The sequence below is a fragment of the Chlorocebus sabaeus genome, chromosome 24, assembly GCF_047675955.1.
Source record: "Chlorocebus sabaeus isolate Y175 chromosome 24, mChlSab1.0.hap1, whole genome shotgun sequence".
In the NCBI taxonomy this organism is placed as follows: Eukaryota; Metazoa; Chordata; class Mammalia; order Primates; family Cercopithecidae; genus Chlorocebus; species Chlorocebus sabaeus.
In genome coordinates this window covers 46,775,182-46,800,261 of record NC_132927.1, presented here as the reverse complement: position 1 = coordinate 46,800,261, position 25,080 = coordinate 46,775,182, and the positions used below count along the sequence as shown (strand labels likewise).

Sequence of the window (25,080 nt, the reverse complement as noted above, 5' to 3'; positions counted from 1 at the left end):
AGAGAGAAGAAAATAAGCAGAGCATATTCTGAGGTTAGTGAGCAAACTGGCCTGGACAAAAGGGAAGTTTCCTTTAGGAGATTCAAGAAAGAAGAGGTAGCTGAGTAGTAACCTGAGTAGGTGGAGATCAGATTATGGAGAGTCTTTAGTGTTAGTATGGAAACTTAACCTTTCTCTGAGGTTCTATCTGGATTCTTTCTACTTCCTAATCATTGATTAGGACTCAGTTCAAGAGTTACCTCCTCCAGGAAGCAGTCTTTACCCGGGATAGATGTTCTCTTATTGTCTGTATTATACATCATTTATAGATTGCCTGTAACATATTCCCATGTATTGCCAAGCTAAGCACTTTATCTTGTCCCCTCCTAAAAAGGAAGAGATGAAATGGTTATTATCCCCATTTCAGAAATGAGGAAACCTTGACTTCTGCATTATACAACTCTTTAAGTGTAGATTTGGATCCAGGTCTGTGTGACTTAAAATTCCAAGCTCTGAATCACTATAAATAACTTTTTTTTTTTTTTTTCTGTTTGCTTTCTCACTTATGTCTCCTCCTTCTACTTCACTTTGAGCTCTTCTGATTCAAACAACATATATTTTATTTTCTTTCATTTGACTTTTATTTTAGATTCAGGGGTACATGTATAGGTTTGTTATATAGGTAAACAGTGTCATGTGGGTTTGTTCTACAGATTTGTACCAGGTATTAAGCCGGTACCCATTAGTTATTTTTCCTGATTTTCTCTTTTCTCCCAATCTCCACCCTAAGTAGGCCATAGTGTCTGTTGTTCCCCTCTATGTGTCTATGTGTTCTTATTATTTAGCTCCCACTTATACGTGAGAATGTGTGGTATTTGGTTTTCTCTTCCTTTGTTAGTTTGCTAAGGATAACGTCCTCCAGCTGCATCCATGTTCCTGCGAAGGACATAATCTTGTTCTTTTTCATGGCTGCAAAGTATTCCATGTTGTATAGTACCACATTTTCTTTGTCCAGTCTACCATTGATGGACATTTAGGTTGATTCCATGTCTTTGCTATTGTGGATAGTGCTGTAGTGAACACACACATGCATGTGTCTTTAATGTTTTTTCAAGGCTTTGTCTAGTGCATGACACACGGTGGTCAGTAAATGTTCATGAAATGACTGAGCAAACCGATAGATGTAAGAATAATATAATGGAATGTTTTTATATTTATTTATTTGTGACACAGGGTCTCACTTTGTCACCCAGGCTGGAGTGCAGTGGCACGATCTTGGCTCACTGCAGCCTTGACCTCTTGGGTACTAGTGATCCTCCTGTCTCAGCCCCTCAAGTAGCTGGGACTACAGGTGTGCATCACCACACCTAATGTTTTTATTAGCCGTATTTTTCATAGAGACAGGGTTTCATGATGTTGCCCAGGCTGGTCTGAAACTCCTGAGCTCAAGTTATTCACCTGCCTGGGCCTCCTAAAGTGCTGGGATTACAGGCGTGAGCCACCACACCCGACGTACTTATTTATTTTTGAGACAGGGTCTCACTCTGTCACCCAGGCTGGAATGCAGTGGCACTATGACAGTTCATTGCAGCCTCGACCTCTTGGGCTCAGGTGATCCTCCTGCCTCAGCTTCCTGAGTAGCGGGGACTACAGACATGCGCCACCACACTTGATTACTTTTTTTTTTTTTTTAATTATTTGTAGAGATGAGATCTCACTATGTTGCCTAGTCATGCCTTGGACTCCTGGGCTCAAGTGATCCTCCGCCTCAGCCTCCCACAGTGCTGGGTTTCCAGGCATGAGCCACTGTGCCTGCCGTAATGGGATGTTTTAAATAAAGAGAAGCAGTAACATGATCTGTTTCAGCTTTCAAAAACTGGTAAACATGGTTCTTTACTAAATACAATTTGAGAGAGAATGAGGATGGGCACATTGTATTAAGAGGGATAGGAAACTGGCTAAGATACCAGAAACAAGGAGAAGGAGTAGATGGAACACCTCTTGGAGAGAGTCAGGTAAATGGAATAATTCTCTAAAGATTACTTCAAGGATCTTTATTAAGATCTTTTCAGATCCTATTAAGATCTTTTCAAAACAATACTTAAGAAAAACTACAGTAAAAAATCTAGGAATTATGTTGGGAAAATAGAAAGGCAAGCTGATAGATGTTCAACTGCAGAAACATTTTGTGAAGCCATGTGACTAGACAGAAAAGTGGTCAATGATTACATGTGATAAGTACACAATTATTTATTGAGGGAAAAATAGCCAAACATACTTAGATGATAGGGTCAGAACTGCTGGTTTCAGAAGACTGAAAAGTAAAGTAAAACTATTTTTAAAAATGTATTTAGCATTTATTATGTGCCTACACTATGATTAGGAATCATGGACACTAGAATAAAGAATAAAAAATGATCCCTGTTTTTAAGACTTTTGCAGTTCAAGCCAAGTACTGTGGCTCTTGCCTGTAATCCAAGCACTTTGGGAGATCGAGGAGAATGACTGCTTGAGGCCAGAATTTCAAGACCAGCCTGGGCAACACAGCGAGACTCCCACCTCTGCCAAAAAAACAAAACAAAACAAAACAAAATATTAGCTGTGTTTGATGGTGCATGCTTGTAGTCCTAACTACTTGGGAAGCTGAAGTGGGAGAATTGCTTGAGTCCAGGAGTTTGAGGTTGTTGTAGTCCTAGCTACTTGGGAGGCTGAGGCAGGAGAATTGCTTGAACCTAGGAGGTGAAGGTTGCAGTGAGCTGAGATTGTGCCACTGCACTCCAGCCTGGGCGACACAGCGAGACTCGGTCTCAGAAAAGAAAAAATGCCAGAATGCTTGAGTTCAGATCCTTACTCTATCACTCACTAACTGTGTGACCTTGTGCAAGTCACCTCACTTTTATCTGCCCCAGTTTCCTCAGCTATAACATGAGAGTATTATTAGAATCTACTTATAGAGTTGTGAGGATTAAATGATTTTTTTTTTTCTTTTGAGATGGAGTTTTGTTCTTGTTGCCCAGGCTGGAGTACAGTGGCGTGGTCTCGGCTAACTGCAACCTCTGCCTCCCAGGTTCAAGCAGTTCTGCCTCAGCCTCCCAAGTAGCTGGGATTACAGGCGCCCGCCACCATGCCTGGCCAATTTTTCTGTATTTTAAGTAGAGATGGGGTTTCATCATGTTGGCCAGGCTGGCCTCTAACTCCTGATCTCAGGTGATCCAGCCATCTTGGCCTCCCAAAGTGTTGGGATTACGGGTGTGAGCCACCGCGCCCAGCCGATTTTTGTTTTATAAATACATTTGTGGTGACGATTCTGTACCAGGTACTGTCTTAAGCACTTTACCACAAAACAACTCATTTAATTCATTGAAGTACTTTAAGGGTACTACTATGTGGGGATTAGACTTTATGGGGCAAGAGTTGAGTCATCTAGGAAGGGTAGGGTAAGCTGTGTCAGTAATTTCAGGGATATGGGGCTTCTGTTTCTATTTTTCCCTCCTTTTATGCCTTAGTTTATTAAAAAACCCTATTACTGCAATAGTCCTTTCCAAAACAAACAAACAACAACAACAAAAAAACCAAACCTGTTAGAAGCTCCCAGAAACATTTTTACCCTTGCGAGGTTTCCCTATAACTGGAAATGTTAGAAATTCCTGACCTAGGTGTAATTTTCAATTCCAATAACAGTCAATTGACTCCAGTTGGGCTTTGCATATGTACTAGGTACTATATTGGCACAGGAAGTACAAAAATGGATATAAACTAATTACCTTGTCTTCTAGGAATGAGTATTGCAATAGGGTAATGAGACAATTAAACAAGTAATTTCATGTTTTCAGGCAAAGGGAAGAAGACATCCAAAGTCATGGAGATAAGCAGTAGCTGTGGGTGGGGATGGGTGGGGATGATATGGTGAAAAGCAATAGCAAATATTAAATTTTGTTTACTGTATAATGCAAAGTAGAGAATGTCCAAAGATGGCTAGAAAAGTAGATTATGGGGATTTTGAGTTTAAACTTCATCTTCTACATTTTTTTTTTACTTTGATTTTTATCTTGGGGATATACTTAGAATTTCTTTAAAAATCATTTCATCATATTTGCCTAGGAAATAGTAGAAAAAGTCTACTGTAAGGAGGAGACTATAACAAATTTTTTTTGCTTAATACAAAATCGATGCTTTGAGAAACTTTAGCCTTTTATTATTGACTAATATTAAGTTAGTGCAGAAGTAATTGCAGTTTTTCCCATTTTTTAATAGCAAAAACCGCAGTTACTTTTGCACCAACCTAATAAGTAGGCGTCATTAATAAATGTTGAAAATGCTTGCATTTTTATACATAATCACCAGGTTCATCTCAACTTTTCTGAGGCATGATTCAGATTCAATGAAGTGCAGATGTAATCACCCAATGGGTTCTTCTTGCTTGCTGCCTAGAGGAGCCAATTTATCAAGACAGGGGAATTGCAGTAGAGAAAGAGTTTCATTCACACAGAGCTAGCTGTCCAGGAGACTGGAGTTTTATTATCAGTCTCCCTGAAAACTCAGGGATCAGGATTTTAAAGGATAATTTGGCAGGTGGAGGGTCGGAAAGTGGGGAGTACTGATTGGTCAGGTCAGAGATGAAATCACAGGGAGTTGAAGCTGTCCTCTTGTGCTGTGTCATTTCCTGGGTGGGGACTACAAAGACTAGATGAGCTAGTTTATAGATCTAAGTGGTGCTGCCTGATTCATTGAGTGCAGGGTCTGTAAAATATCACAAGCACTGATCTTAGGTTTCACAATCGTGATGTTATTCCCTGGAGCAATTTGGGGAAGTTCAGAATCTTGCAGCCTCCAGCTGCATGACTCCTAAATCATAATTTCTAATCTTGTGGCTAATTTGTTAGTCCTGCAATGGCAGTATAGTCCCCAAGCAAGAAGGGGGTTTATTTCAGCGAAGGACTGTTATCTTTGTTTCAAAGTTAAACTGTAAGCTAAGTTCCTCCCAAAGTTAGTTTGGCCTACGCCCAGGAATGAACAAGGACAATTTGGATATTAGAAGCAAGATGGAGTCAGTTAGGTCAGATCTCTTTCACCATCATAATTTTCTCAGTTACAATTTTTTGAAAGGCAGTTTCATAAGCATTTTAAATATAGAGTTTATTCTGTAGTTGTTGAGTGTGTTATTCTGCAAAGGTAACCTGATGTTCCTGGTGTGTGTGTGTGGTGGTAGGCCCCCTCCTGCCCTGCTTATGCCTGACTGGCTACCTACTATAACAATATGATTTTAACATATAAGCCTAATACATATCTGTTGGCCTTCCAGGGGTTCCTTTTGGAAAAGACTTAATGTTAGAATTTGAAATTTGGTTTTGGAACGCATGTCAAATAATGCAGGTTGAAAACACTTAATCAAAACAAGATCACAAGACACAATAAAATAATAGTCATTAATTAAGTCAAGGTGATAATTGAAAGCAAAGACCTTTACTCTTTAATAGAAAGGAGACTTGGTTTCCTAAACAATCAAAAGACCTAATAAAGACAGCACAAGACCAACACATCTTTCTCTCTTTCCATTTTTGTAGATTACTCAAAAGGTGAACAAGTCTTTTATTATCTCTTAGTATATGAAAATATTGTTTAAAAGAGAAAACCAAATTCTACCTTTGCATCAGTATATTGTTAATGCTAAAGCTAACTTTAATAAACAAATCCATTTAATCTCAATCAGCTGTGAACACACAACATTCCCATAACTCTTTTATAATCTATTAAAGAGCAGATCAGTGGCCCCCAAAACCCATTATTTTGACTCTGGCCTTGCATCAGTATGCTTTTGATATTAATGCTCAATTTTGATTTTGATGCTCAATTTTTTAAAAAGTGAAATAATCCCCTTCTAATTTTAGCCAACTTGATCACTCACAAAATTCATACAATTCATGTTCCACAAAACTTCTATTAGGTTGGCACAAAAGTAATTGCGGTTTTTGCCATTACTTTTGCATCAACTTAATACAACCTGTTCAAACCTTCAGTTTTGTCCTATACTTCCTCTTTGATATTGGCATTCTACCTTAGGATGGAAATTTATTATACATTTATTTCCCCATTATCATTCATTCATTTTTTTTTTTTCCGTAAACCTACAATCTGTTTAAACCTTTAGTTTTGTCCTATGCTGACTTTTTGATATTGGCATTCTTCCTTAAGACAGAAATGTACATTTCCTTCTTTCTTATTGATTGATTTGATTGATTGATTGACTGACAGGGTCTCACCCTATCATACAACTTGAAGTGCAGTGGCGTGATCACAGCCTACTGCAGCCTCATTCTCCCGGGCTTTGATGGTCCTCTCACTTTAGCCTCCTGAATAGCTGGGACTACAGGCACACACCACCACACCTAGATAATTTTTTGTATTTTTTGTAGAGATGGGGTTTTGCCATGTTGCCCAGGTTGATCTTGAACTTTGTACTCAAGCAGTCCACCCACCTCAGCCTCCCACAGTGCTGGAATTACAGGCGTGAACCACTCTACCTGGCCCTCCTTATCATTTAATTTACATTTCTTTCCTCCTCCTGTTGTCCACACAAAGTTACCATGTAAAGAAAAGTTATCTCTATTGTCAACTTTCTTCACATCTTACTTTCTTCATATGCATTGTATTTAGAATTGTTTCTCTTGTATTCAGTAATTTTAATTGTATATATTAACTATAACTTTAACTCTTAGTAACCCTAATTTCCGGTGAAGAACCTAGGAAGTAAGGTAATTTTCAGCGGTTTTATACCAGTATTTGTAGATAGAACCATTTCATAATTTCCAGAAAGATAACCTTCTCAATCTGTTTATTAACAGTACTAAATATATTTAGCTTTTCTGTACCATATAAATGACTCAGACATTTTATAATTATCTGTTATTTAATTTAGCATAACATGATTTTAAGTTTCTGAAAAAGAGTCTTAAAATTATGAAAAACTTGCTTATACACTTTTATACCATTTACATTCATTTAATTTATTCATTCTTAACAGTTAGACTTGAAAAGGTCATTAAACAAAGCTGGCCATCATCCCAAGTTATTTATTTTTGTGTGTTTGTCTTTAAGACAGGGTCTTGCCCTGTCACCTAGGCTGGAGTAGAGTGGTGCTGTTATGACTCACTGCAGACCTATAGCAGTGCACCACCATGCCCTGCTAATTTATTTTTGTTTTTTATTTTTGTAGAGAAAGGATCTTGCCATGTTGCTCAGGCTGGTCTTGAGCTCCTGGCCTTATGGATGTTAGCTACCATGCCTGGCCTCAAGTTATTTCTTTGTTAATAGTTTCCACAGCTTGTGAAACCCTGACATTACATACATGCATATTTTGCTGATCAGAAGCCACAGCTATTTTCATTAAACCAACAAAGTAGTCTTACTTTAGTAATGTGAACTAAAAGGCATTTGAGTTACTTTCTGTATTTCTGATAAAATACTTGATTTAAGAGATTACTTTTAAAGCCATTTTGTTACTGGAAAGCGGTCCTGATCCAGACCCGAAGAGAGGGTTCTTGGATCTCACACAAGAAAGAATTTGAGGCGAGTCCATAAAGTGAAAGCAAGTTTATTAAGGAAGTAAACAAATAAAAGAATGGCTAATCCATAGGCAGAGCAGCCCCGAGGGCTGCTGGTCGCCCATTTTTATGGCTATTTCTTGATTATATGCTAAACAAGGGGTGGATTATTTATGCCTACCCTTTTTAGACCATATAGGGTAATTTCCTGACATTGCCATGGCATTTGTCAACTGTCTTGGCGCTGGTGGGAGTGTAGCAGTGAGGACCACCAGAGGTCATTCTCATCACCATCTTGGTTTTGGTGGGTTTTGGCTGGCTTCTTTACAGCAACCTGTTTTATCAGCAAGGTTTTTATGACCTGTGTGCCAACCTTCTTTTTCACGCCGTGACTAAGAATCCCTTAACTTACTGGGAATGCAGCCCAGCAGGTCTTAGCTTTATTTTACCTACCCCCTATTCAAGATGGAGTTGCTCTTGTTTAAATGCCTCTGACAAATTCATTAGAATGTTTTCATGTATTTTGTTAGTGAAATATCACATACACATGATGCATAAACATAGAGACATACAGACACAGAGACAGAAGCAGATCTTACAGCATTCTAAGATTCTTCGTTTGCTAGTTTGCAAATAATCTCTCCCTGTTTAGGCTACCACTTCCTTGATTACTTATTTCATTGCCCTAAACAGTTGTTTAACTAGGTAGCCCTAAATTGCAAACATTACTCTTAGGTGAAAATTTATACCCCCAGAGGCACAGAACTTATGTCTATATACCATTATTTGCTGAAACAAAAAGAATCAATCAAGATAAGATTGCCAGGAAAAGTATCTTTAAACATAGGTAAGGATTGTTATGTAAACTTTAAGCCAGTGTCTTTCCCATTGTAAAAATTTCTAGCTGCTTGGGTATAGGGGGATGCCCTTACAAATGGAGATTTCCTTTATAGAAGTAAATTTATTTTACATAGAGTTTCAAAGTAGCCAGCTAAGTGCTAGAAAGTTGTATTTTCGAGACTAATCTTGTTAGATACTTAGTTCATTTATTGATTAGATTACTGACTTCAAAGTGGAGCCCTTTCATGAATGGGACCAGGAAAGTATTTCCAGTTTCCAGGGCTTAATACATATACATTTAAAAAATTTCTTTGTTTGTTTGTTTCTTCTTCTTCTTCTTCTTCTTTTTTTTTTTTTTTTTAAAGGCAGGCTCTCATTATGTTACCCAGGCTAGTCTTGAGCTCCTGGACCCAAGTGATTCTCCCACCTCAGCCTCCCTGGGACTACAGGTGCACCACTTGTCTCAGTGTGGACTGCCTCAGGGTCTGATATTAAGTGTCTAAAAACCAGGCACATTTGCAAGGCAGTGCATCTGGATCTTTACAAATCAAGGAAACCACTTTTACAGTGAATCTTGGGTCTCCACAAAGAGCAAAATGCCATGATACCAGGCCGCACAAACTTCCGTAGTGCACCTCACTAAAAAGACATTTCTCTAAGTGACTAAGCCACACCTTTCTTACCTAAATGTTTAAAATAAAATAAAATAAAATGAGTAGCTGCCTGTAGTAACAACCATTCACCATAAACAACTGCTGTTGGTCACCTCCATATTGTAGCTCTTGTCAGTGATTTACCAGCCATAACATACACAAAGGTCTCTCTCACAGTACAAAGTAATCTCTGGTACTATCAAAAGCCAACAAGATCAAGTAATGCAGTATGGAAGAGAGCAGAGTTTTAGATATGAGAGGAACCTGTCCATGACTTTTCAGACTCCACAAGAAGACAGAATGCCCCAAAAAGGGAGTAAATGGTGTGTTTTTTCTGTGTTCTGTGTTCCTTAAGGGGTGTCAGTCATTAGAAGTCTCCTTTAGATTTCTTCCTGTGTTACCAAAATAGCAGAAGGAAGGAAGAGCAGAGTAGAAAGAAGTAGAACAAGTTTAGCTAGGAATAGTGGCTCATGCCTATAAACCTAACTGTTTGGGAGGCAGAGGTGGGAGGATCACTTGAGCCAGGAGTTTGAGACCAGCATGGGCAAAATAGCAAGACCCTGTCTCTACATAAAAAAAGAAAAGAAAAACATTAGCTGGGTGTGGTGGTGTGCTCCTGTAGTCCCAGCTATTTGGGAGGCTGAGGTGGGAGAATCACTTGAGCTTGAGGGATTTAGGCTGTAGTGAGCTGTGCCACTGTACTCCAGCCTGGGCAACAGAGCAAGAGCCTGGAGATTTTAAATTTTGTAAAAGGCCAGTGAAGTTTTATACTTTTCTCAGGAAAAATTATGCCAGCAAGATTGGAAACAAACAGAGGACTCAAGGGATCAAACATATTTGAAAAGGGGTCTCAATTGACTGAAAACAAAAACAAAAAAACCCGCCAAGAACCGGGATCCAAGAGAGGAAAAAAGCAGAAAGTCCTTTCCCCCCCACAAAAGATAGCCTAAATATTACTTTTAATTAAGCTTTTTTTCTTGTATTTAAAAAAATGTTAAAGAGACAGGGTCTCACTACATTGCCCAGGCTGGTCTCAAACTCCTGGCCTGAAGTGATCCTCTCTCCTTGGCCTCCCAAAGTGCTGGGATTACAGGTGTGAGTCATCATGCCCAGCCCTAAGTAAGCTGACTTCTGATCAGAGAACTCTAAAAAATAATCTTTTCAAATTCTTATTATCAGATTTTAACCAAGACAATTATAAGGTAGGTCTCTCATTCAGTTTGTATGGTTCTAAAACCAGCTTTTTTTTCCCCCCTTCTTGTGCTTGCAAATGAATTATTTTATACATTTCAGAGGATCCCTGTTTTGGCTGTTGCTGCTTATGACCATCCCAAGTTAGGTGGGTCCACTTTCCTAGATATTTGCAAGAGGATGTCCCATAAGTGTTATATTAAATCATGCTGGTGTTTCTAAAAAGAGCACTCGAATTTTGAAGCTTAATTTTTCATAATTTACGAACTTTTCAAAAGTCATAAACTGCTTCTTTGGCTTTTGAAAATTATTCACCTTGCCTGCTTTACAGTTGGGTAAGGCTGGAGAACATACGCCACACGCCTGTGTTGGAAATCGACCTTATCTGCATCTAAGTAAATAATTAAAATAACTTACCAGATCTTCCATCAAAATTAAGAATTGCTAACAGTTATCATTATAACATATAATTGAGACTACTGAAAATAGATTTACATGCAAGGTGTGTAAAGAATGTAAAATGTGTCTTTAGTAAGAGTATAAGAAGGCACAGGAATATAAATTTTTGCCTAGAGGGTTAAATGATTGTTTTAAATTAGGTTAGATAAAGCTAAAGGTTTAAACAAATTGTGGAAGGTTTGTAAAGGTTAATCTTAAAAACAAAATTCTGTGTGGGAATACTGACTAAATTCAAAAGGGTATTGTTTGGTTTTTTTATAAAGTGAACTTTGGAATAAAACCACAAGGGTTTCTTAAGGCACTGTTCTACTCTTTAACAAAAATTTGTAAAGGAATTGTCAAGATAAAGATAGAGTTTAGTCTTCTTCAGGTTATATTTTGGTGAATAATATTAGTGTATGTTCCAAAATTGTATGAGACTTCAAAAATCCAAATGTCTGAGTATATGCTGTCAATCATAATTAGGGTTATTGTGTTGGGTTATTGTAATCCACAGAGGTGACCAAATTTCTTAGTCATTTGTGTTTTTGAATGAAATGACGCTAGGATATTTTGGCATTCACAGACAATTGTTGTCTTGTTTTGATCCTCTTCAAAAGATGGTTATAGTCCTTGAGTACAGGTTTGTGATAACTTTGGAGATTGTGAACAGGAGTTGACTGAGTGATCTGAACTGATAGAAGACTGAAATAATCCTTTTTGAATTTTGCTTGGAACATTGCTGATCATTTGTTTTGTATTTCAGAGTCAAGGAAATGTTTCTCTTTTTTGCAGCTTTTGACAATTGTAGGGGTGAACCAACCAGTGATCTCTGACTGCAGCTCAAAAGAAATAAAAGGGGTGGGCCGTCAAACTCCAGATGGTCATGGAAATGGAGCCTCGGATGATGGCTCCCTTTTACTGGGCACCCTTGGATAGGACCCTGAGAGAAAATCTGCTGTTTTCCCCAAAACAACGCCTGTCAGCATGAAGCTGACCCTTAGATAGGACCCTGAGAGAAAATCTCCTGTTTTCCACAAAACAACACCCCCTGTCAGCATGAAGCAGTTAAGAGCAGTCATCGTCCCTATCTTAACAGCAGTTAGATGTTCCTCTTCAGAGGGGGAATTGATGGCAGTGCCATCACACTGGCTGCAGCAGGGAGATGTGGGCGGTAACAGCAGGAGCGGCTGCGGGATCAGCAGTGGCAGTGGTGGGTCCCCTGTGCCTTGTGTCCCTGGGGCAGCCAAATGTGTGTCCCCCACCCTCACATGGCCAGGCGAAACTCACCCCCAGGTCCGAAGCCTCTGTTGCTTCAGACCCTGGCCCTGCATTGCTACTCTTGCCGCTGCCACTGCAGGGAGAGCTTGGAGAGGAGGTGGGGCTGGACCCGGGGCAGCGCCATGCTCCATGGAGCCAGCGGGAGCCAGGGACAAGCAGGAACCCCACTGGAGCCTGTTGCCCTGGGGGCTGTGCTATGGGGCCAGGCTGAGACGTGTGCCCGCAGGTGAGCAGTGCAGTTAAGCAGAGAGGGGCCCTGAGGCCAAGCTGGGCCTGGGGCAGTGCCGTGCTTATACACAGAGCATGGGGGCTGGGCCAGGGGTGCAGAGCTGGGGCCGCACTTTGGGGCCCCAGGGTGGGAAGTGGGAGCGGCACCTGCTTTGGGAACCTGGCCAGCAAATCACCCACCACACCCACCCCACCAAGGGCACTGCACTGGTTTCTTGCACCTTGGGAGCAGGCTCCGCGGGGCCTCATCCCTGGGGTCCGCCCTGCATCATGGTGACTTCTGAGCCTGACACTTGCAGTGGCCGGGGCTGGGGCCCACTATCTGCTCCTGGAGGCCCCCCACAGGCAGGGCTGTGAGCCAAGCGACAGGGAGCCCCAGGCCACCCCTCAGCGCCAGGGCCACAGCGGGGAGCCTGTGGTGATGTCACTCCTGCCCTGGATATTGGCCCTGACCCAGTGAGGACCTGGAGCTCCCACCCCAGGCTGTGAGGAGGCACAACTAGGGCTGGCTGCCCACTTCATGGAGCAGATGAGAGCTCCGCCCTCCCAGGTGCAAGGACCTAGGCATTTTTGCACTCTTCACCCTCAAGGGCCCAGGAAGGTTCCCCTTGCCCCCACAGGCTCAGGGGTGTCTTTTCCTGCTGCCTGGCCTCTCCCTGCTCCAAGCACCTGCTCTGATCTCAGTGCAGGGTTTGGGCCAACCTGAGTGCTGTCAAAGCTGGGCCCAGTGTGCACACACTTAGGGCAGTACTGACACGCCAGCCCCCCGCTGCTTTGGCCCCCCAGACTTTGGGCACCAACAAGCATGAGGGCAATCCTGGGGGTGCTGAGGGCAGCTTGGCACTGGCCTGCAGGTGCCCCTTGGCACAAGCAGCCTGGTCACCATGGATGGCGGCAGGAGGCAGACAGTCTCCTGGGTGGCAGGGTATTGGTCCCTGGTGAGGCCCCACCTTCAGGCCAAGGTGGGCCCGAAGGCTGGGGGCTGGGCTGCCAGTCCTGCAGACTGGAATGGGTACTTGTGGTGCCTTTTATGGGCTTTCCATGGCTGCCCATGGACCAGTCGGCACACGTTTCTGCTCTGAGGCCCATAAATGCCCCAGGTTCAGCCACAGCAGAGAAGATGATGGGATGACCAGCTCCAAAGGGGAGCTACCCTCTCTGCTAACTGAGTGCTTGTTGAGATGACCTGCCTACAGAGAGGAGCTACCCTCTCTGCTGAGAGTTGAACACTCATTGGGATAACCTCTATAGCAGAGAAGAGCTAGGAGCCGAACACTCATCAGGACACTCTGGATGCTGAAAGGAGCTGCCCCCTGCGGGTCCCCTCTGAGCTCTTCTGTCACTCAGTAAAGCGCCTCTTTGTCTTGCTGACACTCCTCTTGTCTGTGTATCTCATTCTTCCTGGTTGCTGGACAAGAACTCAGGATCCATCGAATGGTGAGGCTAAAAGAGCTGTAACACAATCAGGGCTGAGACATGCCCCTTGCTTGCCACATTGTGGGTGAAGAGAAGGAGAGAAAAGCTGCAACCCTTCATGGATCCGAGACCTGGAAGCTCCCTGAGCCAGGGCTGTGACTTTCTCCTTGGGACCCTACAATTCCTGGCATCTCCAGGCTTCCAGATGCCATCGTGTTCCCCAATGCCAGCTGTAGAAGCTGCTCGTGCTATGCCTGGTCCAGCTGTAGCCTTGCAGAGAGCCGGCACCTGGAGCTGTCCACCCTGCTGCGGCAGCCACACAGAGGTCTCCTGCCAGAAAAGCGACACCCCAAAGTTCCTGTAACAAGACAACAGAGTGCCAAAATGTATCAAGCAAATGTTGAAAAATTGATCTGGAGAAGTAGACCATTTTATAATAATAGTTAAACCTCAGTATCCTCATTTTCAGTAATGGATAGGACAACCAACAGAAAATCAATAAGGAACGAGAGGATTTGAACAACACTATAAACAAATTAGATCTAACAGGCATATATATATATATCACATCATCAGATAACAGCAGAGTGCACGTTTATAACATATGGTGTTTGCAAAACTGAATATTCACATGCAGAAGTATGTGAAAGATGGATTTTTGCCTTAACATAATGTACAAAATTTAACTAGAAATTTATTAAATACCTAAATGTAAGAACTAAAACCATAAAACTCTTAGGAGAATGGAAAAAGCTTCAATACTTTCGATTTGGCTGTGATTTCTTGGATGTGATACCAAAAGCACAGGCAACACAGCAAAAGATAAACCGGGCTTCATTAAAAGTAAAAAATGTTGTGTTTCAAAGGACACTATGAGGAGAGTTAAAGATAGCCCACAGAATGGGAGATGGTATTTGCCAATTATATATTTGCTAAGAAGTTAATATCCAGCATATGTAAAGAACTTTTACAGCTTAGTAACAGAAAACAACCAAATTCAAAAATGAGCAAAGGACCTGAGAAGACATTTCTCCAAAGAAGGTAATACAAATGGCCAATGACCAATAAGCACATGAAAAAAATATTTAACATCACTAGCTATTAGGGAAATGCAAATCAAAACCACAATTGGTTACCACTTCATACCCATTAGGATGACTATTTTTTATATATATATATATATATTTATATATGTGTGTGTATATATACACATATGTATATATGTATGTATATACATATACACATGTATATACACATGTGTATATACACGTGTACATATACACATACATACACACATATCATTGGGGTAGCTGTGCATTGCTTGTGAGGATGTAAAATAGTGCAGCCACTGTGGAAAACAGTTTATCACCTCCTCAAATTATTAAATATATAATTACCATGTGATTTTGCAATTCTACTGCTAGGTATACACCCAAAAGAATTGCAGGAAGGGGCCGGGCGCGGTAGCTCACGCCTGTAATCCCAGCACTTTGGGAGGCCGAGGCGGGCGGATCATGAGGTCAGGAGATTGAGACCATCCTGGCTAACGCGGTAAAACCCCTTCTCTGCTAAAAATACCAAAAATTAGGCATAGTAGCGGGCACCTGTAGTCCCAGCTACTCCGGAGGCTGAGGCAGGAGAATGGCGTGAACCCAGGAGGCGGAGCTTGCAGTGAGCGGAGATCGTGCCACTGCACTCCAGCCTGGGCGACAGAGCGCTACTCCGTCTGAAAAAAAAAAAAAAAAGAATTGCAGGAAGGAACTCAAAACAGATATTGTACACCAATGTTCATAGCAGCCAAAATGTGGAAACAGCACAAACATCCACTGACAGATGAATAGGTAAATAAACTGTGGTATGTAAATGCAAAGGATTATAATTCAGCCTTAAAAAAGAATGAAATTCTGAAATGTGCTACAGTGTGAATGAACCTTGAAGACATTATGCTGAGCAAAATAAACCAGACACAGAATAACAAATATTGTGTGATTCTGCTTATATGGGATACCTAGAATACACAAATTAATATAGACAGAAAGTATAACAGATGTTTTCAGGGGTTGGGAGAGGGGAGAATAAGGAGCTTTTTTTTAGTGGGTATAGAGTTTTTATTTGAAGAAGTTCCAGATATAGGTGGTGGTGATGATTGTACAACATTGTGAAGGTACTTAATGCCACTGAATTATGCATTTAAAAATGGGTAAATTTTATGTTGTTTATTTTACCATGATATAGATAAAGACAGACGGGGGGTTGTGTATCCAATGGAGTTTGATTGATGTCTGGGAGAAAATTAGTGAGATTGATCTTGGGAAAGAAAAGGGAAAATAGAGTGTTTGTTAATCTAGTCTTCATAACTCAACAAATGGCTATAATCTTTGGTGTTAATGAGCTATTTTGTTTCATTTTAATTATGTCCAGAATTATTATTTCTAGAATAACAGGTTAACACTGGTCATTTACTTTATAACTTTTAGATTTTGTAGATAAGAATCTGAATGAAATGAAGGGCTTTTCCTTTTCTGGTCCGAAGGTAAATAATAGGAACCTTGACAACAGTTACAGAACTCTATAGTGGTGAATTCTTCCTCTATAATATATTACCCTTGGGGACTGTTCTACAACCATTATCCCAGCATTGCTTATTCGGAGCCAACCGGAGACCAGTTAGCTCCTAAGATAGCCAGCAATGCTTAGAACACTTTTTTTTTCTTAAAGCAGTTTATGTTTTCTGCAAAGATGTATTGTAGCAAAATGGCTAAAAATTCATGCTTTGGAATCACACAGCCTGAGTTAAGTCTTGGCTTTGCAAAGAGCTGTGTGACGTTTTTGTAAAGTTGCTTAATCTGTCCGTGCCTCACCTTTTAAATTCTTTGAAAAACTGAGTACTTGTGTTTGTCAAGAAGATTAAATGAGATAATGTATATAAAGTACATAGCATATTATTTGGTACATAATAAGGTCTAGGTAAACATTAGCTGTTGCATCTGCCATTGCTCTTTTAGACAGATTCAGGGTCCAGACCTATAGTCAGGGGTTCAAAAGAAGATATTTCTTGTTTAACTTTCCAAGGCTCTTCTATTAGGTACACTTTCTTTTTCTCTTAATCCTATAGTGGTGTCATTCTTATGCTACGTTTACTATTTTGCATTTAGACTGCTCATCTAAATTAGACACCCAGCAACCCATTTTAATCTTGCCATATTTTAAAATGTGTTGGCACATTATAACCAGAGCTCACTAAGCTCTTCATTCATTCACTTAAAAAAAAAAGTTGAATCCCAGTCTTTTTACTTCCTCCTTTTCCCCTCAACTCCTTTTGGACCTTAAATGCCTAAGAGCTGAATTAATTATACCCTTTAGCTCCAAAATACACTGTTATCATCAGTATGTTCCTCTCAGGTTCTTTTTTTACCCTTCATACCTAAACCCTATCCTGTATCTTTCTCCTCATAAATACCCACTCTGATGTGTCTTTATATTTCTTTAAATATGCATACATATTTGTAAATAGGTAATATTTGTGTATATGTTTTTATTTATAGGGAGGTGTTGTGCTATGAATATTAACATTACATTTTAAAACTCCATGTTTCTTTTATTTATTTTTTTACATTTTTATATTTTTACAAGCCTGGTTACCTTGTAAATAGCTGTAATAGGTTTCTGTCTCATGGGTGGTCAGACTTTTCCTGTGAGTTAATGAAAAACTAAGAATATATTATTAAGGATCTTTTTTTTCCCCTTTGGTTTCAAATCTTTTTTTTTTTTTTTAATTTTACTTTAAGTTCCGTGATACGTGTGCTGAACGTGCAGATTTGTTACATAGGTATACATGTGCCATGGTGGTTTCCTGCACTATCAACCCATTATCTAGGTTTTAAGCTCTGCATGCATTAGGTATTTGCCCTAATGCTCTCCCTCCCCTTACGCCCCACCCCCACGACAGGCCCTGGTGTGTAATGTTTCCCTCCCTGTGTCCATGTGTTCTCATTGTTCAGCTCCCACTTATGAGTGAGAACATGCAGTGTTTGGTTTTCTGTTTCTGTGTTAGTTTGCTGAGGATGGCATGCTGAGGGTGATGGTTGCCAGCTTCATTTATATCCCTGCAAAGAACATGAACTCATTCTTTTTTTATGGCTGCATAGTATTCCATGATGTATGTGCCAATTTCCTTTATCCAGTCTATCATTGATGGGCATTTGGGTTGGTTCCAAGTCTTTGTTATTGAAAACAGTGCTGCAGTAAACATACGTGTGCCTGTGTGTTTATAGTAGAATGATTTATAATCCTTTGGGTATATACCCAGTAATGGGATTGCTGGGTCAAATGGTATTTCTGCTTCTAGATCCTTGAGGAATCTCCACACTGTCTTCCATCATGGTTGAACTAATTTACACTCCCACCAACAGTGTAAAAGCGTTCCCATTTGTCCACATCCTCACCAGCATCCGTTGTTTCCAGACTTTTTAATGATCGCCATTCCAATTGGCATGAGATGGCATCTCTTTTGATTTGCATTTCTCTAATGTCCAGTGATGATGAGCTTTTCTTCATATATTTGTTGGCCACATAAATGTCTTCTTTTGAGAAGTGTCTGTTCATATCCTTTGCCCACTTTTTGATGGGGTTGTTTTTTCGTTGTAGATTCTGGATATTAGCCCTTTGTCAGATGGATAGATTGCAAAAATGTTCTCCCATTCTGTAGGTTGCCTGTTCACTCTGATGGTAGTTTCTTTTGCTTAGCAGAAGCTCTTTAATTTAATTGATCCCATTTGTCAATTTTGGCTTTTGTGGCAATTGCTTTTGGGATATGTGGTCACCCTACTTGTGCAAGATTTTTCTGGGACATAGCCAATAATTAGACAGATACATACTGAATAGCCTTTCCCTTTCTGGTGGTTTCCAACTGGCATCTGTTTCAATTGGTTGGTCCATATGCTGGATGATTGCCGAAGATTTTAGGCATCACACTTGCTCTTAAGGGGGATTTCTAGGTCACATGTCATAGACATACTTAATAAGTTTGAGTTCCTGTTTATAGATGGGTGGAATTTTAAAATGTCTTCCCATTTTTTTGGAGATTCTGCATTTGTACTGTATATTTATTCATCCTTTCTTTGTCAGACTATCTAGTTTGGAGCTTTAGCAGCCATTAATTTATGGACAACTACTCCTAGCGCCTTATCCCAATAGAGCAACTACTATGTAGTTTATGAAGAATTTTTTTCACATTTTATGTTATTGGCCCCTAACACCCATTGAGGTAGAGAGGGCAGAATTTATAACTCTCATTTTATAGAAAAGGAAGCTGAGGATCAGAAGTAAACTGACTTGCTTCAGTCCACATATCTAGTAAGTTATAAACTTAGAATCAAGTCTTCTGATTTTGATTTGCTTCTACAATATCCAAAAGGGACAGGGAAAAGGATAAATTTTGGTTTGTGATTAAAGTAGGAACTGTCCAGGTTAGCTTTATGTCTTCCTCAGAACATAACATAATGCCTAACACATAGTGAATGATGATTTGCTTCTGCAGTATCTTAAAGGGACAGGAAAAAAGAGAAACTCCAGTTTCTGATCAAAGCAGGGAGTGTGCAGTTTTACTTTATGTCTTCCTCAATTGATAACACAACATCTGACACATGAGATTCAATCAGTAATTTTTACTGAGCAAGTGAACTGGGGATTATGTAGGTATCTGTATGGCCTAAGTTCAGTTGGTCATGCCACTCCTCAATGCTGTGGTAACTCTTTTATTGCAGCAGTGCTTTGGCTTATAGATAAACCCAGTTCTGTAAATATTCTGGCTGAACAAAGGGCTTCAGGTCAGTCCAGGAGTTCTCATGTTAAATAGTTTGGTTCATTTACAACAGAAGTAGCAACGGGTTAAAAATGTACCTATATAATATGACTTCGATGGGGTGTGTAGTAGAGGCTCTTGTTTGTTTATGGTAAATCTCAGTAAAATTTCTTCTACTCTTCCTTTTCTTATGCAGTTAACTTTCTTATGCAGTTAACCAGTAGCAAAGTCCTTTCTCTTGCTAACTACTATATTGCATTCAGCTGCTTAACAATTGTTTCCTGTTCCCAAGATCACCAGAGGCACCTGTAGTGTTTGATGAGGATGTTGGATTTCATAGAAAGATTTTCTCTACATAGTTTGTTCTAGCTTGGGAGAGGTGGGTTGGCCTTGGCCCACTTGTTCAAAGCTGTCACAGTTTTTAAGTCATTTCAAAATCTTCGATAATCTTGTTCCATCTACTTTTCCACTTTATCTCAAATTTCTGTACCTTCTCCAATACTTCCCACCTCTATGATACAAATTGAGGGTGCTGTGCTCCAAGAAAATCATTTAGTAAGTTAAGCTACTATTTTTAATACCCAGCCCTTCAAGGAAGTTAAAATAGCATCTTCCAGAAGTAGCACTTTCTTATTTAATTTATTTAGAGAAACAGGGTCTTGCTGTGTTGCCCAGCCGGGTCACAAACTCCAGAAGTAGCACTTTCTATGATGTATCTTTTTATTTTATTATTTTAGAGAATAAATTCTTTTTATTCTGTAGCTGCAGAGATTTTATGCACAACGTATGCTTTTTATTTATTTTATTTTATTTTTGAGATGAGGTCTCACTCTGTCACCCTGGCTGGAGTGCAGTGACACAATCTTGGCTCACTGCAATCTCTGCCTCCCAGGCTCAAGCAATCCTCCCACCTCAGCCTCCTAAGGTTGGTCATGTGCCACCACGCCTGTCTAATTTTTTGTATTTTTGGTAGAGATGGGGTTTCACCACGTTGCCCAGGCTGGTCTCAAATTCCTGAGCTCAAGTGATCCACCCACCTTGGCCTTCCAAAGTGCTGGGATTATAGGTGTGAGCCACCGTGCCTGGCTAAGGTATGCTTTTTAAATTAAATGTTTCCTGTTGTGTCTTTGTTTGGTCATGCTTTTCTTTAAATCACAAATTGATTTGCTAGTGCTTATGTTAATACTGTGAGCTTCGGGTGTAAGCTTTTCTCCCACCAATGGGAAGAACTTTCAGAAAGCCCACATATGTCTCTTTTTATTTTTGTTTTTGAGACGGAATCTTGCTCTGTTGCCCAGGCTGGAGTGCAGTGGTGCGATCGCTGCTCACTGCAAGCTCTGCCTCCCAGGTTCATGCCATTCTCCTGCCTCAGCCTCCCGAGTGGCTGAGACTACAGGCACCTGCCACCATGCCCAGCTAATTTTTTGTATTTTTAGTAGAGACAGGGTTTCACCGTGTTAGCCAGGATGGTCTCGTTGTGATCCGCTTTCCTCAGCTGGGATTACAGACATGAGCCACCGCCCCGCCCCCTCCCTGCCCCGCGTATGTCTCTTTAAGTATCTTTTCTATTGTGACCAGTGTAGGCTGGTGATTATGGTTATTCCTTCCAGTTGCACCACCAGATTTTTGGTTCTTGTTTCCAAACTATCTCCTTTCTCTTACACTATGGCCCTGAATTCTACCAGTAGCTGACATTAAGAACCCTAGGGAAGTGCCTTTTTCCTTTTTTTTTTTAAGCATAGATAAAATCCCTTCATAACAATGGTTTCTGTACAGTGAAATCCTTTCTAGCACTTAGTTGTTGGTCCATGGAAATAGCACTTTGATACTCAGTTTTCTTTCCTTCTCTTTTTTCTTTTTTTAAATATTTTATTTTACTGTGGTAGGAACACTTAACGTGAGATCTACTCTGAACAGATTTTTCAGTGTACAATATAGTATTATCTATAGGCCAGTGTTGTACAGCAGATCTCTAGAACTTGATTCATCTTGCATAACTAAAATTATATGTGTTTAAAATAGTCAAACTCATAAAAACAAATATTAGAATGGTGGTTTCCAAGGACTTAGGGAAGAGGAACTGGGGAGTTGCTAATCAATGAGTAGTCAGTTTTTTCTACAGTGAATAAAACTTGTCGGCCGGGCGCGGTGGCTCAAGCCTGTAATCCCAGCACTTTGGGAGGCCGAGGCGGGCGGATCACGAGGTCAGGAGATCGAGACCATCCTGGCTAACCCGGTGAAACCTTGTCTCTACTAAAAAATACAAAAAAACTAGCCGGGCGTGGTGGCGGGCGCCTGTAGTCCCAGCTGCTCGGGAGGCTGAGGCAGGAGAATGGCGTGAACCCAGGAGGCGGAGCTTGCAGTGAGCTGAGATCCGGCCACTGCACTCCAGCCTGGGTGACAGAGCGAGACTCCGTCTCAAAAAAAAAAAAAAACAAAAAACAAAAAAAACTTGTCAATTACTATACCCAAATATAGATTGAGTAGCCCAAATCCAAAAATCTGAAGTCTGAAATGCTTCCAACTCCAAAACTTTTTTTTTTTTTGAGATGGAGTCTTGCTCTATCACCCATGCTGGAGTGCAGTGGCGCAATCTCGGCTCACTGCACCAACTCCAAAACTTTTTAAGGGCCAACATGGTGTTCAAAGGAAATGCTCATTGAAGCATTTCAGATTTCAGATTTTTGGATTAGGGATGTTCACCTGGTAAGTTTAATTCAAATGTTTCAAAATCCCCCAGATTCAAAATTCAGAACACATTTGGTCCTAAGCATTTTGGATAAGGGATACTCAACCTATATATGGTTGTACTTGAAGTAGCAAAGGAAGGGAGGGTAAATTTGGTTATTTAGTCCTACCATGAAACAGCAGTTACCTTTCTGGTTCTGAGGTTTCTCTGCCAATACCTACACCACTGCCTCCACCAACCAAAATAGAAAAAAAAAAAAAAATGAAACTCTCAAGAGATTTTTCCAAAGCACTATCATACATAAATTCTCCAGAAGCTTGGGAGAAGGAAAGTGTGGAAGGGAAGGTATGGTTAGGAATCTCTCACACTAAATTAGGAACAGTTCATTTGATAATTGGTAAAAATGCATAGCTTCTTCTCATGAACACAACTAACCCTGCTGTGGTAATATCAGGAATGTCAGGAATTGGGTCCTCTGAATACCATCAACAGGATCAAAATTAAATGTGAGTAGAAGAACTTACATGTAGGCTGGGCATGGTGGCTCACACCTGTAATCCTAGAACTTTGGGAGGCCAAAGCAGTAGTGATTGCTTGAGGCCAGGAGTTCATAACCAGCCTGGGAAACTGAGTTATGAACTCCTGAGTAGCTGGGATTACAGGCGCCCGCCACTATGTCCCCTAGCAAGATTGTCTCAAAAAAAAAAAAGAAAAAAAAAAGAAAGAACTTAAGAGTAATCACCATTACTCTTTAAGTTCTATATATATAATCTTTCTTTATATATTCAACAAAACAGGTGAATCATTGTGTTTATATTTTCAGTTGTGCCTCATTTGAGTGAGCAACTCAATACTCTTGATACTGCTGACCTTGTTCATGACCATTCACCAGCTTCATCACAGCCTGACTCGCCAGCGTCTCCTCTCCATCAGCCTTTCCTGCCCAGTAGGCTTTTCCTCCCTTTCTCTTCATCTTCTCTAATCCCTTTCTTTCTTCTTCACCCCCATCTTTTTACTCCTCCATGATTTTCTCAGGGCTGGGCTTCAACATCGTCGGTGGGACAGATCAGCAGTATGTCTCCAACGACAGTGGCATCTACGTCAGCCGCATCAAAGAAAATGGGGCTGCGGCCCTGGATGGGCGGCTCCAGGAGGGTGATAAGATCCTTTCGGTGAGAATGGGCTTCGGCCTCCTTCACTGTCCTTTGCTCCCAAAGCCCTAGGTCCTACCCCTATCCCTTTCCTTGGAAAGATTTGGGTCTGGAAATATACAGATTGTAGAGCTGAATGGGAACAACTCTGATCAGTCATTCTTTCCAACCCTATCATTGAGCATGGAGGGCAATATTATGCTCACCTGATAAATGAGAATGTGAAGCCCAGAATGTGAAGTTACTTGTTCAAAAAGCACGAGGCAGGAAGCAGCGAGGGACTCATACGGGGAAAAGAGATATAAAATCCACAAATTTTGTCTTTCATCCATCATCGCCTCCTTTTGTTGATTAAAACGCTAATGTGTATCTTCCTTTGGGGGAATGTCAGCCCTTATAATTGGATTTAACTTCAAAAAACAGAAAGAAGGAAGGTTGGAATTAAGTGTCCTTTTCAGACTCAGAGCCCTTTTTCACCCATTATTAACATGAAAATTTGGAATGCAGTTGATTTGGGTATCTGTCCACTGTGTTCCCATTTCATCCTGCTAATGTCTCTACCAAGACTTACTACATGGAAGTTATTAATCTTATTCTTTTCTAGAATTTCCTCAAGGGGAGTGACAAGATCCTTTTTTTTTTTTTTTTTTTTTTTTTGTGATGGAGTCTTGTTCTGTCACCCAGGCTGGAGTGCAGTGTCATGATCTTGGCTCACTGCAACCTTTGCCTCCCGGGTTCAAGTGATTCTCCTGCCTCAGCCTCCTGAGTAGCTGGGACTACAGGTGCCTGCCACTATGCCCAGTTAATTTTTTGTATTTTTAGTAGAGATGGGGTTTCACCATGTTGGCCAGGCTGGTCTCGAACTCCTGACCTCATGATTCGCCCTCCTCGGCCTCCCAAAGTGCTGGGATTAGAGGCGTGAGCCACCGGGCCTGGCCTAAGATCTTTTTTTAACATGTTGAATCATAGCGCAATGTTTAATAATGTTTAAGAAATGAACAAGTTAAGAAATTCAGGCAAACCTAAAAAGGCTGGCTGATAAATACGGGCCCACAGACCTCAGGTCTTAAAATAAATTAGAACAAGCCTACAGTCAAAACTATTAAAATGCAAAATATAACTCTGGCCCTATCGTTCATTTCTCCACATTACTATAGGTCACAGTAATCCTATGATACTATCAGTTGCTGGGGGTAAGGAGGTGTAGATTGGAGATAATTATTCTGTAGAATTTCTTTATTAACTTTCAGGACTAGTGAAAAATGGCCAACTTATTACTCGTATGGAAACAGTACAGATGATTGGTATAAAGAATGGAAAAATGCTGAGGGTGTGAGATATTATCTAGAATATTCTTGGGAGAGCTGGCTTCAAAGGGCTAGACTTAAATAAAAGGAAATTGAAATAGGATAGGGCTTCTCATAGGAGAAACTCCTAAGCAGAAGCTCCTGTCTTCTCCAGATGGGCCATAAGCCCACGGTCTGAAGAGGAGAAAACTATTCCCTGTTTTCTTTTAGAATTGAATAGGGCAGGATGACCAGGTTGGGAAAAGATTGAAATAAATGAATGAAGTATAGACAGGAGAAGTCTTGATTGACAGAATTAAGTATTAGTCTCAGAGACATGATTTTGAACCTACCTCTATAATAAGTTAGCTTCATCCCTTAAATTTTTTTTGCTATATAGTTTCATTTGAATTTTCCCTTTCACTTCACTTTTCATGCAGTTCAGGTGATTAGTGATTACAGGTCATATGTGTGAAATCTCTTGCTCTTCTTAGTTGCCAGCGTACTGAACACTTCTCTGCCATGCAGCCCATTTGGTAGTAGTACCTGAAGGCAGAGATACAAAGGAAAAGAGAAAGAACATC

The 25,080-nt window shown here is 40.6% G+C and overlaps 1 protein-coding gene across 1 annotated transcript in view; it reads left to right on the top strand.

Moving 5' to 3' along the window:
* Window positions 1-25,080, top strand: part of SYNJ2BP (synaptojanin 2 binding protein) — a 50,939-nt gene that overhangs the window by 5,339 nt on the left and 20,520 nt on the right. Inside the window, exon 2 of the mRNA XM_007987156.3 lies at window positions 23,095-23,231. Coding sequence (XP_007985347.1) covers window positions 23,095-23,231 — 137 coding nt within the window. The remainder of the gene's footprint in view (window positions 1-23,094; window positions 23,232-25,080) is intronic.